Source organism: Engystomops pustulosus, chromosome 7 (genome assembly GCF_040894005.1).
Source record: "Engystomops pustulosus chromosome 7, aEngPut4.maternal, whole genome shotgun sequence".
Classification (NCBI taxonomy): Eukaryota; Metazoa; Chordata; class Amphibia; order Anura; family Leptodactylidae; genus Engystomops; species Engystomops pustulosus.
The window spans coordinates 70,680,026-70,697,602 of NC_092417.1; the positions used below are offsets into that span (position 1 = coordinate 70,680,026).

Below are 17,577 nucleotides of genomic sequence, written 5' to 3' on the forward strand. Positions count from 1 at the left end.
TTGTTGCTGCAGAACATGATCTCATTTACCGCTACGCATTGAGTCATTCTTCACCTTCTCTGACAATCGCCTGATATCTGACATTTCTTAGAATGGATCACTTTCTGTAATAATCCTGACCACCAGTGAGAGGCTAGCTAAGCCAAACTTCAGACCCCTGCGGTACAGTGTTCATCCAGGAACACTGCTGAGGATGTAATATACTGTATACAGTTAAGGATAACGGCTGAGCAGGTGCAGTCAAGACAACACTTCTGTCTGTGCGGTGCCTTATTATAAGGATGAAACATTAAGTCCACCATGTTTCTGCTCTAATAATGGCAGCTATGTGTGGACATTAATGTGGCAGGAAGGGCAGTATCAAGTATCTACCTGCATTGTGGAAGCAGCACAACAGTGGAGCACTAATTTCTAATCAGAAAGTGTCGGCTGAGCTTCTCCTCCTCCAGGTCTTCACTGCAGATCCTAATCTTCTGACACGATTGGGAGCTACAAATCTGCACGCTGTGCTTGCACTTAGCATATTGCTACACAAGGCATTGCTTCTTTCTAACATCTCTTTTACATCATAGGTTCTGTTCATGCCACCTCCATCGCAGCGTCACGCGTTGAGCAGGCACTTTCTGAAGTGGCTTCCTCTTTGCAAAGCAGTGCCCCAAAGCAAGGCCCACTTCATCCATGGATGACCCTTGCACAGATTTGGCTTCATGCAGGTAATATGTGTGACAATATTGTCCATTCCTTATCCTAATATTGAATATTGTATAGCAGCCTTACAGCCTTATATAGTTGTCATTTCACAATCCTATATAGAGTGCGCAAGTCTCCAGTTCCTGAACTCATCTACTCATCAAATATAAGCAGAGTTCTTACAATGAGGCCACACACAGCATTTATATTGCATTTAAAAATGCAAGACAAATGCCTAGGGATGGAGCTTGGGCCGATGGCGTATGCGTTTCAATGGAAAACTGTAATTAGTAGTCTTGCATCTAAACAGTACAAAACTATGGGTGCTGGTTACCAAATGCATGTGTTTCAATTGAAACTGGTGTTTGCAGTGCATCTGTAAATGCAATACAAACTCCATGTGTGACTGCAGCCTTAAAGGGGTATTCCCACAAAGACAAGATTCTTAAATATACTCAGGATAGCAAAATAACATATTCTCTAATTCACTTTTATTAACAAAAATGCAGCATTTCCAGATATAATTACAACCTGTCTCTATCAGTCCTGGTGTACAATTTCAGTTGCCCGTGGTTTCCGACCCTCGATCTTCTGACTTTTGGAGCTGAGCTTCTCTCTCCCTCTGCTCGCTGCAGCAGCCCCCCCCCCCCCCCCCCCTTTGCATTCCAAAAGGAGCTCACACTGATGCACACTGACTTCCTTCCGGCACATCACATTGTGTGGAGAGCTACAAGCTACAGGCAGATAAGTTCTTTATTCGGGGGAGGGATAGGGAGGTATATCATATCTAATAGTGTGTTGTGGTAGAGCAGATAGTAAGATAGCGCTGTATCTTACAGCACTACATGGATGATGAAGTCTTACATTGACCATCACTGAGTGACAGGAGCTAAAACAGCAATAAAACTAAGTATAATTGTAAAGTAAGGGGGTTAAAAATGATCTTTATTGTGTGAACATTACTAGGGGATTGAAATTTGAGAATTTTCTTTCATAGGCAAACCCCTTTAACGTTGAACAGTTGAAACAATGTGTCTGTCACAAAGCGGTTTTATAGTGTGTGTAAAAAAAAAAACGTCACACTACCCTCAAAAATCTGTGATTTGGCTGAAAGGTAATTTAGCAGAAACAAGAAGTAAAGGAGTTTCAGGCAGGGTCAGTACAGGAGCAATGAAAAACATTGTGGAATAAGAGTAGAATATTGCTACTTTTTATTTTCATAACTTACTCCGAGACTTTTATGGAAAAAGGGGGGTCAACTCCTTTAAGACTGAAGAACAATTCTTCATCATCATAGTTTTGAGTGTCCATCAGAGAAGAAACCTCCCTCTGGATTCTATGAGTCTGACCTTGTTCCAGGGACAGAGATCTGTTTGGAAACCATGATAGGAGACTTCCCCGGGCCAGCTGAAATTTCAGCCTCCCGACTCTTTAGCGCACAACAACCTCTTGCCCTTTCGTCCTCCTTATCATGGTTTCACACAAAGATGATGGAATTACAGCAGTTCCACCTGAAGCTGCTCCTTCTGGGTGCTGAAATCCCAGTAAATGTAAAATTGCAGTGAATGACCTCCATGAAGATCTGAAGTTCACAAACGCAAACTTGCCCTTTAAATAATAATTGGGTGCCCAGTGGAGTTTGCACCAGGACAACCAGAAGCGGTAGGTCCTATTGACGTCTCTGGAAGGGAAGCTAAAAATTGCTTGTAAGTGGGCGGTTAATTCCTGCTTGTTGCCGCTCCTGATTATAGCTTTCACATTGGTGCCTTCCACAGTCAAAACTGAAAACTATTCATAGTGGTGCTGACAGCCTGGCGTGTAACCCTTTCTGGATTGACCCCTTTCCTGGGTTGTCGCTACTTGTACCAGTTTTTGGAGACACGCATGACAATCCTCACAATGAGACTCCAAACATACAAAGAGATGATCCTCGAAACCTCAGAAAGCCCAAATCTGACCTGTAACAATCTACTTGCCATCTGAGCGTTGTTCTGTTGTCAAGCCGCAGGGGTGGGGGTGCTGTTTATTAAAGGGCCATACACAAGAGATCTTCAATAATTAGGATCTTCTGAATGAAAACACTGAAAATTTTTTGCAAATAACTGTAAAATTGCAGCCCCACAATTAAGAGAGATTACTTGTATAGATCTTCTCATGTTTTGCATAAACTCTCCCTGCTGTCAATAAATAGAAACAATTCTCTTTTGCATCCAAATCCATCACGGACAGCAGCACAAATCTTTCTGGTGTCCTCATTCTGATACAGTGGGGCAGATTTATCAAGCTGTCTGAAAGTCAGAATATTCCTAGTTGCTCATGGCAACCAATCACAGCTCCCCTTTAAAATATTCATGAGCACTGGTAAAATGAAAGCTGAGCTGTGATTGGTTGCCATGAGCAACTAGGAATATTCTGACTTTCGGACAGCTTGATAAATCTGCCCCATTGTATCATCCATTTCCATGTCTTATTTGTATTGCCTGGACTGGTTACAACTGTAACAAACCTTTAGATCTGGCGCAGAGAGGGATCAGTTGAGGAGAGCTAGGCTTTCCCCTCTGAGCATCAACTGAGAACAGATTTTATTCTGATATGATTTAACCATTGCAGATCACAGATTTTGGGTACAGTCCTCGTTGAAGGGTTTTTTAGCGTACGGAGACCCTTACAACAGTGTTGCAACAGGTTCTTAAGGGTGCAGGGGGCTGATTGTAACTCATCAGGAGATAGATGACAAATTGAGATCATTGAGTTAGCGGATCCACTTACACTCTACGTACCAGGCGTTAGCTGCTGTGTATTATTCATCAGGTGACCCCTGGGCCCGATAACATTACTAGATAACAGCGCTCAGCAGACGAAGCTTAAAGTGCTGCCAGGAGCAGAGACTGATCAGAAAAGTGATCACAAGGTGCCAGTCAGTGCAGGCGCCAACCTGTCCTTGCCATTGGCCTTCTCTGTTCAGTCCATTCATGGTCTTAATAAAACAGCTGTGCCTCAAAGAAGTTCTGTGACCATTCAAAACGGCAAAGAGTGTTAGGACGCAGCCCCGGTAATCTGCATGTGTACGTATATTGTATTTGTGCGTGTTGTTAGAAGTAGCGGTAGCATCCATGACAGATGGATTTATATTCCAGGATTGTTGCTGGACTTTGAGCACTGGGGGATTGTCGTCACACTGAACAGAGCTCCTCTGCTCTGAATAATCTAGACCAACCAGAAGCTTGTTACTGCTTTTTCTGAAGGGGTTAGGAATTCAGATGTCTGGTCATCTATACTACTGAAACTGCACTCCCAGTAATGATTTAGATGTTCTGCAGAACAGGACCTGAAGCTTATTCATCTGTTATACTCTCATATGATTTCTGGTCCTGTACGACATGGGAGTTTTCCCATTTTGTACTCAAGGAACTCCATTATTATAGTAGTTATATTCCTGTACGTAGGGGGCAGTATTATAGTAGTTATATTCCTGTACATAGGGGGCAGTATTATAGTAGTTATATTCTTGTACATAGGGGGCAGTATTATAGTAGTTATATTCTTGTACATAGGGGGCAGTATTATAGTAGTTATATTCCTGTACACAGGGGGCAGTATTATAGTAGTTATATTCTTGTACATAGGGGCAGTATTATAGTAGTTATATTCCTGTACATAGGGGACAGTATTATAGTAATTACATTCTTGTACATGTGGGGCAGTATTATAGTAGTTATATTCTTCTACATAGGGGACAGTATTATAGTAGTTATATTCTTGTACATAGGGGGCAGTAATATAGTAGTTATATTCTTGTACATAGGGGGCAGTATTATAGTAGTTTTATTCTTGTACATAGGGGGCAGTATTATAGTAGTTTTATTCTTGTACATAGGGGGCAGTATTATAGTAGTTTTATTCTTGTACATAGGGGGCAGTATTATAGTAGTTATATTCTTGTACATAGGGGGCAGTATTATAGTAGTTATATTCTTGTACATAGGGGGCAGTATTATAGTAGTTATGAATAAGGATCTTTCCTGAAACGCATTGGCATTTGTTACTGGACTTTTTAACAATGACTAAATAAAGATAGAAGAAAATTGTTTAATCTTTTGAGTGCCAAGTCAATTTTTTTTCCTGTAGTAGATATGTTCTTTTTCCTAGGTTGCAGTTTTAGTGGTTATATTATACATTGCAGTGGTAGTTTATGTCCCATAGAAGGAAGTATTATAGATGGTATGTATATACTGCTAATTTTGGGGGCAGTATTATTGTAATTTCATTTTAATTGTCAGGATGGTGGCTGATGGGGTGGTGACGCCAAGATAACTACATGTGTACGTTTGATCATAGAGACGTTTAGAAAGAAGTAAAATTCATTTTATACGTTACTTTTTCCTGTGACTTGGGGATGTTACTGTCAGCAATTGTTGGGTTTAAGTAATGAGGATGAGTGCAATATGTGTCCTGTGTAAACCGCTACCTGTAGGGAGGAATGGAGCATGGTATGTTTCCTCTGAATGGGTTAGCTGAGGACAGTGGGCTCTGAGGTGCACCCCTTGTGTCTGATGCGGCAGCTTGCTTCCCATATAAAGGCACAGCGCCATCAACCAGTGGTAGCAGACATGTCATCATTGTGTGTTCTTCCCTGTGATGTGTACCAGGGTCCGCTTGTGCTGACATTGCTAATGGAGGATAGTGCCTGCTGATAATGATCATCGTTGCCCCCTGGCACAAAGTTGCAGCTTTGAATTTCACTGAATTTGTTATCAGTGTAATCTGTGTGGCTACATATATAGAAAAGGAAGAACTCAGTAGACCATGTGTGAATATGTTAATATAAATGTGATCCATTTTGCAGTCTTACACTTTCTGAGAGCTTTCTAGAAAAACACTGAGTATCTTTCCAGTAAATAAAATGTTGATTTTGATCCATCCTTTAGGCGTGCACAGCACTAACGTAATACTCTCCATTGCAGATGGGGGACATGTAAGCATCTCCCTATAATAAAATGTAATTTTGGCACTGCAGAAATTGTGCTTTTTGTAGTGCCAGACCATGTTTCTTCAGATTCTTTCTTTTGTCTTCACAGCGGAGGTGTACATCGGGATAGGAAAACCATCAGAAGCCACTGCCTGTATCCAGGAGGCAGCCAACCTCTTCCCCATGTCACACAATGTGCTTTATATGAGAGGTCAGGTGGCCGAGCTGAGAGGGAACATTGACGACGCCAAAAGATGGTATGAAGAGGCACTGTCTATCAGCCCCACCCATGTGAAGAGCATGCAGAGACTGGTGAGTACCAGCAGATGCCATACAGTACATCTACTCCTTTACTGGTTACAGACCTCTGTCCTGTAACCTTACAGTGGCTACAGAAAGTATTCAGATCCAAAAAATTTTTTTTGCTTATTAATGTACACTTTGTGCCCCATGTTGACAGAAATGTAGATATTTTTGCTAATTTATTAAAGAGTAACTGTAAAGGTTTCCCCCCCCCCCCAAATCAATAGCTCTTGGGGTATAAAACAACTTTGCCTATTATCTTTGATGCCTATATCCAGTAGTTTCTTTTCTATACCCCTCAGATTACCTCACTGCTGCAGTGACTGCTTCTCTGCCTGGGCTGAGAAGCCTTGGAGTCCGTAGTTTGTTTATCTGATGGTTTTATGGGAAGGGGGGGGGGGGCTGCTGCTCCATGCTCAGAGAGCAGGAGGTCATGTGACTGAGCTCTCTCTGTGTATGTAGTAGAGCTGGATGTTTTCAAGACTGGATACAGATATCTCCTGCACAGAATAGTGAGGTACAAGATCTCCCCTGTTCCCTATCAGCCCCTCCATCCCAGTCTGTGATTCTGCAGAACTTCCTCTGTCTCTCTCTGCACCTCATGCTGCAGCCCTTCCCCCACCTTGCTATCAGCACTTTCTGCACTGTGCAGATAGGTTATTAACTCTTAGTGCTCACACTACACAGGCTATAGACTTCATGTAATTGGTTTACTTATGATTTCTTTCACTGCTCCTCCATGTGTTGGAAGCTGCCTTGTTAGTCACCATATATATTCTGTATGTGCACTGTGCAGTGTTCATTGGAAGTAATCAGACCCTTTGCTCAATTTGAGGAGAAGCACCTTTTGAGCTAGTACAGACATGAGACTATTTAGTAATGATGCAACAAGTTTTTCGCACCTGGATTTGGGGGACCTCTGCCTCTTCCTTGAAGATCCTCTCCAGCTCCATCAGGTTGGATGGTGAATGTTGGTGGAAGCCATTTTCTCGTCTCTGCAGAGATGCTCAATTGGGTCTAGGTCAGGGCTCTGGCTGGGCCAGTCAGGAATGGTCACAGAGTTATTCTGAAGCCGCTGCTTTGTTATTTTAGCTGTGTGCTTAAGGTCATTGTCTTGTTGGAAGGTGAACCTTCGGCCCCTTCTGAGATCCAGAGCATTCTGCAAGTAGTTTTCATCGAGGATCTCTGTACTTGGTCGCATTCATCTTTTTCCTTCAATTGCAACCAGTTGTCTTGTCCCTGCAGCTAAAAAACACCCCCATAGCACGATGCTGCCACCGCCATGTTTGAAAAGGTTGTAAATACTTTGACTACCGTATTTTCTGGACTATAAGACGCACTTTTTAGCAAGAAAAAATCTTGCTAAAAAGTCTCTCCCCGGTGTCCTACTGGTACAGGACCTGTGGTGATGTCAGAATCATGTGACTGATCACATGATTCTTACCTCACCGCAGGTGTCATGCTGCACTGGGACAGGGTAAGAAGAAGGGGAATGGGGGAAGTGTGTGTGTGTGTGTGTGTGTATGGGTGAGCGGAGTGTGTGTGTGTGTGTGTGTATGTATGGGTGAGCTGAGTGTGTGTGTGTGTGTGTGTATGTATGGGTGAGCTGAGTGTGTGTGTGTGTATGTATGGGTGAGCTGAGTGTGTGTGTGTGTATGTATGGGTGAGCTGAGTGTGTGTGTGTGTGTGTATGTATGGGTGAGCTGAGTGTGTGTATGTATGGGTGAGCTGAGTGTGTGTGTGTATGTATGGGTGAGCTGAGTGTGTGTGTGTATGTATGGGTGAGCTGAGTGTGTGTGTGTATGTATGGGTGAGCTGAGTGTGTGTGTGTGTGTGTGTATGTATGGGTGAGCTGAGTGTGTGTGTGTATGTATGGGTGAGCTGAGTGTGTGTGTGTATGTATGGGTGAGCTGAGTGTGTGTGTGTATGTATGGGTGAGCTGAGTGTGTGTGTGTGTGTGTATGTATGGGTGAGCTGAGTGTGTGTGTGTATGTATGGGTGAGCTGAGTGTGTGTGTGTATGTATGGGTGAGCTGAGTGTGTGTGTGTATGTATGGGTGAGCTGAGTGTGTGTGTGTATGTATGGGTGAGCTGAGTGTGTGTGTGTATGTATGGGTGAGCTGAGTGTGTGTGTGTATGTATGGGTGAGCTGAGTGTGTGTGTGTGTGTATGTATGGGTGAGCTGAGTGTGTGTGTGTGTGTGTATGTATGGGTGAGCTGAGTGTGTGTGTGTGTGTGTATGTATGGGTGAGCTGAGTGTGTGTGTGTGTGTGTGTATGTATGGGTGAGCTGAGTGTGTGTGTGTGTATGTATGGGTGAGCTGAGTGTGTGTGTGTGTATGTATGGGTGAGCTGAGTGTGTGTGTGTGTATGTATGGGTGAGCTGAGTGTGTGTGTGTGTATGTATGGGTGAGCTGAGTGTGTGTGTGTGTATGTATGGGTGAGCTGAGTGTGTGTGTGTGTATGTATGGGTGAGCTGAGTGTGTGTGTGTGTATGTATGGGTGAGCTGAGTGTGTGTGTGTGTATGTATGGGTGAGCTGAGTGTGTGTGTGTGTATGTATGGGTGAGCTGAGTGTGTGTGTGTATGTATGGGTGAGCTGAGTGTGTGTGTGTATGTATGGGTGAGCTGAGTGTGTGTGTGTATGTATGGGTGAGCTGAGTGTGTATGTATGGGTGAGCTGAGTGTGTGTGTGTATGTATGGGTGAGCTGAGTGTGTGTGTGTATGGGTGAGCTGAGTGTGTGTATGTATGGGTGAGCTGAGTGTGTGTGTGTATGTATGGGTGAGCTGAGTGTGTGTGTGTATGTATGGGTGAGCTGAGTGTGTGTGTGTATGTATGGGTGAGCTGAGTGTGTGTGTGTATGTATGGGTGAGCTGAGTGTGTGTGTGTATGTATGGGTGAGCTGAGTGTGTGTGTGTGTATGTATGGGTGAGCTGAGTGTGTGTGTGTGTGTGTGTGTATGTATGTATGGGTGAGCTGAGTGTGTGTGTGTGTGTGTGTGTGTGTATGTATGGGTGAGCTGAGTGTGTGTGTGTGTGTGTGTGTGTGTGTATGTATGGGTGAGCTGAGTGTGTGTGTGTGTGTGTGTGTGTGTATGTATGGGTGAGCTGAGTGTGTGTGTGTGTGTGTGTGTGTGTGTGTATGTATGGGTGAGCTGAGTGTGTGTGTGTGTGTGTGTATGTATGGGTGAGCTGAGTGTGTGTGTGTGTGTGTGTATGTATGGGTGAGCTGAGTGTGTGTGTGTGTGTGTGTGTGTGTGTATGTATGGGTGAGCTGAGTGTGTGTGTGTGTGTGTATGTGTGTGTGTGTATGTATGGGTGAGCTGAGTGTGTGTGTGTGTATGTATGGGTGAGCTGAGTGTGTGTGTGTGTGTGTGTGTGTGTGTGTGTATGTATGGGTGAGCTGAGTGTGTGTGTGTGTGTGTGTGTGTGTGTATGTATGGGTGAGCTGAGTGTGTGTGTGTGTGTGTGTGTGTATGTATGGGTGAGCTGAGTGTGTGTGTGTATGTATGGGTGAGCTGAGTGTGTGTGTGTATGTATGGGTGAGCTGAGTGTGTGTGTGTATGTATGGGTGAGCTGAGTGTGTGTGTGTATGTATGGGTGAGCTGAGTGTGTGTGTGTGTATGTATGGGTGAGCTGAGTGTGTGTGTGTGTATGTATGGGTGAGCTGAGTGTGTGTATGTATGGGTGAGCTGAGTGTGTGTGTGTATGTATGGGTGAGCTGAGTGTGTGTGTGTATGTATGGGTGAGCTGAGTGTGTGTGTGTATGTATGGGTGAGCTGAGTGTGTGTGTGTATGTATGGGTGAGCTGAGTGTGTGTGTGTATGTATGGGTGAGCTGAGTGTGTGTGTGTATGTATGGGTGAGCTGAGTGTGTGTGTGTGTATGTATGGGTGAGCTGAGTGTGTGTATGTATGGGTGAGCTGAGTGTGTGTGTGTATGTATGGGTGAGCTGAGTGTGTGTGTGTATGTATGGGTGAGCTGAGTGTGTGTGTGTGTGTGTATGTATGGGTGAGCTGAGTGTGTGTGTGTGTGTGTGTATGTATGGGTGAGCTGAGTGTGTGTGTGTATGTATGGGTGAGCTGAGTGTGTGTGTGTATGTATGGGTGAGCTGAGTGTGTGTGTGTATGTATGGGTGAGCTGAGTGTGTGTGTGTATGTATGGGTGAGCTGAGTGTGTGTGTGTGTATGTATGGGTGAGCTGAGTGTGTGTGTGTGTATGTATGGGTGAGCTGAGTGTGTGTATGTATGGGTGAGCTGAGTGTGTGTGTGTATGTATGGGTGAGCTGAGTGTGTGTGTGTATGTATGGGTGAGCTGAGTGTGTGTGTGTATGTATGGGTGAGCTGAGTGTGTGTGTGTATGTATGGGTGAGCTGAGTGTGTGTGTGTGTGTGTGTGTGTATGTATGTATGGGTGAGCTGAGTGTGTGTGTGTGTGTGTGTGTGTGTGTATGTATGGGTGAGCTGAGTGTGTGTGTGTGTGTGTGTGTGTGTGTGTGTGTATGTATGGGTGAGCTGAGTGTGTGTGTGTGTGTGTGTGTGTATGTATGGGTGAGCTGAGTGTGTGTGTGTGTGTGTGTGTGTGTGTATGTATGGGTGAGCTGAGTGTGTGTGTGTGTGTGTGTGTGTGTGTGTGTATGTATGGGTGAGCTGAGTGTGTGTGTGTGTGTGTATGTATGGGTGAGCTGAGTGTGTGTGTGTGTGTGTGTGTATGTATGGGTGAGCTGAGTGTGTGTGTATGTATGGGTGAGCTGAGTGTGTGTGTGTGTGTGTGTGTGTGTGTGTATGTATGGGTGAGCTGAGTGTGTGTGTGTGTGTATGTATGGGTGAGCTGAGTGTGTGTGTGTGTGTGTGTGTGTATGTATGGGTGAGCTGAGTGTGTGTGTGTGTGTGTATGTATGGGTGAGCTGAGTGTGTGTGTGTGTGTGTGTGTGTGTATGTATGGGTGAGCTGAGTGTGTGTGTGTGTGTGTATGTATGGGTGAGCTGAGTGTGTGTGTGTGTGTGTATGTATGGGTGAGCTGAGTGTGTGTGTGTGTGTATGTATGGGTGAGCTGAGTGTGTGTGTGTGTGTGTATGTATGGGTGAGCTGAGTGTGTGTGTGTGTGTGTGTGTGTATGTATGGGTGAGCTGAGTGTGTGTGTGTGTGTATGTATGGGTGAGCTGAGTGTGTGTGTGTGTGTATGTATGGGTGAGCTGAGTGTGTGTGTGTGTGTGTATGTATGGGTGAGCTGAGTGTGTGTGTGTGTGTGTATGGGTGAGCTGAGTGTGTGTGTGTGTGTGTATGTATGGGTGAGCTGAGTGTGTGTGTGTGTGTGTGTGTGTATGTATGGGTGAGCTGAGCTGAGTGTGTAAATGTATGTCTGTGTGCGCTGTGCTTTAGTGCGACCAACAGGGATATTTTAATTGGTATAAAATGTATTTTTCCTTTTTTGGAAGCCTAAATCTGGGGTGCGTCTTATAGTCCGAAAAATACGGTATGTGATATTTCATTTTTTTCTTGCTAAATTATCAAAAATATCTACATTTCAGTTTTTTCTTTCAAGATGGAGTGGTCTGAATTCTTTCCTTACCCACTGTACATCCACCATTATTTGGTTATTCTCCGGTGCAGTATCCTGTCTACGTTAATATGGCATTGGTGAAATTTACAGAAATATACTTCCTCAACAACTTGATGAATACTAATCCAGATGACATCCAGAGCGGCATACACAATTCTTCTGATTGTGGATTGCTTAGGAATTATCTGAATGTGTAGCTTCTTTTTCATAATACCCATGCATTGAGTCCCATCTCATTATATAACTAGTAGGCATGTATAATTGGGTGACTTTGTCGTGGCAGCTGATTGGTGGTGTCACTGTTTGTCATCCAGACTGCCAAGGAACGCAGTATTACAAACGACCAGATAGGCTTATACATAACATGTTTAGTGATCTAAAGGATTCAGTATTGGCTTTGTCTGGATCCCTCCTGGGGAGCTCACCCTACCCCCTGTTCCCCACTGTGCTCCCATCATGCTGACTGAGATAATGGTAATGACATAACAGAGACGGCCTTGTTACTAATGAGGGCACATACCCCGTGTTGTGCTGCGGCTCAGCAGAGATTTCTTCATTCCTTCCAGGACGTCTTGTCAGGCTCCACAGCATGGGGGCAGCAGCAATGATCACTTTTTCCTTACTTTCCAGCAGCATTCCTGAATTGTGTCCATCGTGGTATGACGCATTTTGGGTTGCCAATTCTGGCATGTATTAGAGAACTTTAGTGCAACCTCTCTGCCCCTAACGTCTACAAGATGAATCACAGTCCTTCTGGGGCCTGACGGGGAACAATTGCTGGTGTATCATTCCTTAAACCTCAAGGGGGCATTCTTCTACAGCACATTCCAGCTATAACTTACTGTCTACACTCATGGCTTTTCTGACCAAGCCTCCACTCACATCCAAAGCAAAGCTGCGGTTTTAGCAGCCATTGATATCTAATTTTGTTTGTTTTTTCCTGTTCATGCAATGAGTCTTCTGTCAGGTTCTAAAAAGCTCAGTTCACCTGTTTCCGGGAAAGCCAATATTACTTCTGAAATATTTTTTTCACGCTTTCCTGGATTCCAAACCTGCACAGGAGGTTAACCACCCCAGGAATTATACTTCTTATTTTATTCGTCACAGTTGAGAAACATACATATGTTTTTATATTTCCCTGCAAGTATTAAATGTATTTTTCTGATGATGAACCCTTTAGTGATTCTCTGTCACGATGTCATGGAGTGATAGTCCAGATGACAAACTACTAGCATCACACGCTCAGATGTCACCTACTGTTGGGTTGGTCTTCTACTGTCCCCATACAGTGATTCGACTTTGTCAACTGGTGTGATCTGTGCTGCATCTCCTGACATCAAAGAGACAGGACTGAGAATCTGGACAACCCCACAGTGACAAATGACCATGGTGGGGCAGCTGTCAAATCTGGAGTGTGAATTACTCCCTACAGAACAAAGCAAGATGCCAGTAACCCCACAAAATCTCCCCGCCTCAACCATATAAAGCCCCTACATCCAGGCACTAAGTGTATCTTTTGACAGAATGTCAGAAATACAGTAAAGAGTGACAACCTGCCATAGCAGTGGAAGAGCAGAAGGCTGTAATGTCTGCCATAGGAGGTTTCTTATGTAAGATATTAAAGCTCATAACCACAGAATAGGAAAAAAGAGCACACATGCTCTGCAATAGGAGCGTTTTTTTTAACAAAGTCACAAAAGAGGAGGATTGTGGAATGTTGGTGATCTTTTTTACTTTTACTCCTTTTTAGCATATCCTTTTTTTTTTTTTTTTTGCCACTTTTGGAGGCTGAAGGGAAGGCGTCACTTCAGATGAACACTTGAAAAAAAAATATGGTTTATATATTGGCACAGGCAAGGAATATAAAAAACCAAGAATTTATCCCAAAAACGTGGTTAAAGATAACCTTCATCATGGGCTCTGCAGCAGCTGAAACCATGCCTTTGGATTATAAAAAGATCCTCTTCCGAATCGCATCAGGTTTGTGGTTCCTTGTGGTGCAGCACCACTGCATCTTCTCTCTGCATGCCCCATTTAAGCCCCCTTATTTCTTTTTTTAATGATGTTTTCAAAAAATGACATTAAAGGGAACCTACCACCACAAATCTACCTATAAAGGCTTGAAAAAGGTGATAAACACCGAAACGTCGCCGGTTTGTGAATAAACCCTTCCATTTTTTCACTTTGACCTGGGAGTGCTGCCTCAATTTTTTGGATATTGTGTATATACAAGTCTTTTACCAGGACTGGTGAGTCTCTGCACCCCCCCCACTCTATAGGGGTTCCCACATTGGACACTGTGCTGCTTTGGACTTTCTTTTTCTACCTATAAAGGTAGATTGGGTGGTAGGTGGATCAATGGGACGTGAGGATAGCCCTTTTAAGGGCTAATCCTCACGTCCCCACACTTTTTTGTTAACTTTTATTAGACATATATTCAAATTTACTTATGCGGCTACTGGAGCGTGGAGTAGCCGCATCTTAGGTTACACGAGGCGGCTACTCCACCCCCCGGTAGCCTCTTTTCCCCTCCTACTCACCCATCTTCGGCGCGCAGCTGCGCGCCCTCGTCCGGCGATCCTGCCGTCTGCGCATGCGCAGAAGAGTAGGCCCGCGCCTGCGCGGTCACTGCCTCGAAACAGGTGCGGGCCTGCTCTTCTGCGCATACGCAGACGGCAGGATCGCCGGACGAGGGCGCGCGTAGCTGCGCGCCGAAGATGGGTGAGTAGGAGGGGAAAGAGGCTACCGGGGCGTGGAGTAGCCGCCTCGTGTAACCTCAGATGCGGCTACTCCACGCCCCAGTAGCCGCATAAGTAAATTTGAATATATGTCTAAAAAAAGTGTGGGGACGTGAGGATTAGCCCTTAAAAGGGCTATCCTCACGTCCCATTGATCCACCTACCACCCAATCTACCTTTATAGGTAGATTTGTGGTGGTAGGTTCCCTTTAAATGAGAACAATTGTTAACAGTAAAATGAAATGAATAAACCTCATGACATAGTAGGGTCCATCTTATTTATCTTGAGAAAGCTACTTTGTATCCGAATGACAGTTCTTAAGTTCAGACAGGTTACGTACTGCTCCAGACCTGAATTAGTCTGTGAGCGTTTGTATGATATTCCTCCGTTGTATAGCATCTCTTTATTTCTTGCCAATGTCTGTTGATGGTTTAAATAATTGGCAAAAGTGAATAATGATTTGGCAAATAACGTTATAATGCAGAGCACTACTTTAAACTGGGGTAAGCTTTGGGTGTTGTGCTTACCCTGGGGGAGAGGGGGATGTGTTAGGGTGTTTGGTTGTGAGCTGTGATTATTTATTTGATAAGAGGATAGCTGTGTTTACTGGTCTTATCATGGATGGAAATATTTACTTTTAATCCAGAGCTTCCACTTAGTTGAACATTTCTTAAAAGTTGTATTTGCATATGATTTGAATTGAACAAAAAAGACATTCTGGAAAGGAAATTTTAGACCCTACCTGAGGCATACAACGTAATGGGTGCCATGACCTGACAGCACAATTTGTGGCTAGATCACGGCCCCCATAGAGGGCTGTGGTGAGCACACTGAGGGAATTTATTAATACTGGCGTTTCCAATGCTTTTGGTCCGGCGCCTATACCTACTAAGAGGCTTTGGCCTCTTTGTGGTTGCAGGCGCATTCTCTGCCAGGTCGGACCTGTTTAGACCAAGTCTTACCTGGTGGAGAGTTCTGCTATAGTCTCTGCTACAGTTTTTCCGAAGTTGGGAAACGCAGCAATATCTGGCCACGCATCCATCGCGCACCATATGGGACATGTATTTTACCAGATTTTATCCCAGCAGACGTTCAGCTTTCTGTGGGGTGAGGAGCTCTTGCCCTCCTCTCCTTCCTCCACCCAGCCGTTTGCACATAGTCAGTTCTCACCTGGTTTGTAACCCAGACATGGTAAGGAACCTAAGGGTGGTGAGTTTAGTGGGGTGAAAGTTAAAGGAAACCTGCCATCAGAAATCTACCTGTTAAGGTAGATCAGATGGTAGGTTCTCACTGACACACTAAAACCTAAGCTATCTTAAGCTGGTCCTAGAATACTAGCTACACTAAACTACTCTTTTTATTACTAATATGCTAACTTCTGGCAGAGAATACTTGGGTGTGGAATAGCCCCTCCAGGGAGCAGGAGCAAAGGCTACTCCACACCCTAGTAGCCTCTGCTGTCCCTGCCTACATGATCGTCCCTGGGTTCTGCCTCCCTCATTCCTCGTTCTTGGCATCTTCAGGAATACATTCATATTTATGCGTATCTATGAGTGCATAACGCAGTAACTGTGGCTTCTGGGCCAATGGGATGCCACTATGCGCATGTGCTCTGCATAGATATGATTCTGCGCATGTGTATAGTGGCACCTGAAGATGACAAGGATGAGGAATCAAGGAGGCAGCACCCAGGGACGAACAGGAAGGCAGTTACCGCAGAGGCTACCAGGGTGTGGAGTACCATTTGCTTCCGCTCCCCGGAGGGGCTACTCCACGCCCCAGTAGCCTCCAGCAGAAATTAGTTTTATAGTTATATAAGTATATATAGTGTAGATGGTATTCTATGATTAGCTAAAGATGCATTAGGGGTTTACAATGCCAGTGGGAACCTACCTTAATAGGTAGATTTCTGATGGTAGGTTTCCTTTTATACCTTTCAAGCCCTAACCAGTCTGGTCGCCTTCACAGAAAAATAACCCATGATCTAATATGGTTCTCCTTTTTGTTTCAGAGTTTGATCCTCCATCAACACGGCCGCTACAGCCTAGCGGAGAAGATCCTCAGAGACGCTGTGCAGGTGAACTCCACCGCTCATGAAGTATGGAACAGTCTGGGGGAAGTGCTGCAGGCTCAGGGGAATGATGACGCAGCCACAGAGTGCTTCCTGACAGCACTGGAGCTGGAGGCGAGCAGTCCTATTGTCCCATTCACCATCATCCCCAGGGTTCTGTGATGACAAGTGTGGTGGATTTAGCTTCCCACCTCTTACATCAGTCCTGCTTCAGCATTACAATCATAACCATACCAATCTCCAGTGACTCAGCCAGACGCTCATGTTGTAGTGGGTACAACCACAGTTTTATTGTTGTCTGCATTCTGTGAACAATCGGCCAGTTATAGCTGTTCTATGAAACCTCATATATTAGCACTCAGTCACTAATAAAGGAAATGATAATGGCGGCCAGCATGTAAGAGTATATATTACAAACGGGGAGAATGCATCAGCACTGTGCAGCCCTTCAGTCTGGCTCCATATTTCGTTATGGACTAGGAATTTCCACAAATTTTGGTTTATATATTTGTAAAGAAAGGGGGAGACTAGGCCTACTGCCTGGTCTCATTTAGAACAAGAATTAAAACTGTTCCCCGTCCCCCACCTGTATTGTACTGTCCTTCAGAATGCACGGTTATGTGGGGGAATGTTTCTGTCTGTAGCCATGAAAGAAATCACTATATTATCAGAGATTTATATTTTGCCTGTTACAAAATGATGCGAAAATACTGATCTATTTAAGTTGTGTTTTTTTTTTTGTTTTTTTTTTTAATGTGGGTTCAGAGATTATTTATGGAGACATATAAAACACTTGGGTGACATTCCTCATGTTCTGTGAAGCTTTACAGACAACAATGTCAATAAAATAATTTTTAAAGGAAACTTTGACTTTTGTGTTGTCTCTAATTGTATGTGACACTTTGCCAAGACCATTGAATATCTGACCACTTGGAATCCGATAGATTTTTGATATTACAGAGCAATTGTCTGGTTCTTGATGCAGCCTACAGTGTGATGAATGGAGGGCCCCCCCCATGATGACCACAGTGTTCAGACTGGCAGCACTGTACTTTGGTACTTTAGATTAAACCTCATTAGACTGAGCTGTAAACTTGACCAATAACATGTCTTCAGAAACCGGTGTGCTACAACTGCTTCAAATAGCTGATTCGTGCAAATGTCGGACCTCCATCATTCTGATATGTAGGGCGCACATGTAGGACAAGCAGGGTGTTTTAAGATGTATGAATATTCTAGGCCCTACA

The 17,577-nt window shown here is 44.2% G+C and overlaps 1 protein-coding gene across 5 annotated transcripts in view; it reads left to right on the forward strand.

Annotated features, from left to right (window-relative positions):
* TTC7B (tetratricopeptide repeat domain 7B) overlaps nt 1–17,194 on the forward strand; it is a 61,461-nt gene extending 44,267 nt beyond the window's left edge. For all 5 annotated transcript variants that reach the window (XM_072116669.1, XM_072116671.1, XM_072116670.1 and 2 more), the window contains 3 exons: nt 573–713; nt 5,769–5,971; nt 16,271–17,194. In XM_072116669.1, coding sequence (XP_071972770.1) covers nt 573–713; nt 5,769–5,971; nt 16,271–16,492 — 566 coding nt within the window. In that variant the 3' untranslated portion in view covers nt 16,493–17,194. The remainder of the gene's footprint in view (nt 1–572; nt 714–5,768; nt 5,972–16,270) is intronic.
* Nucleotides 17,195–17,577: the final 383 nt, after the last annotated feature.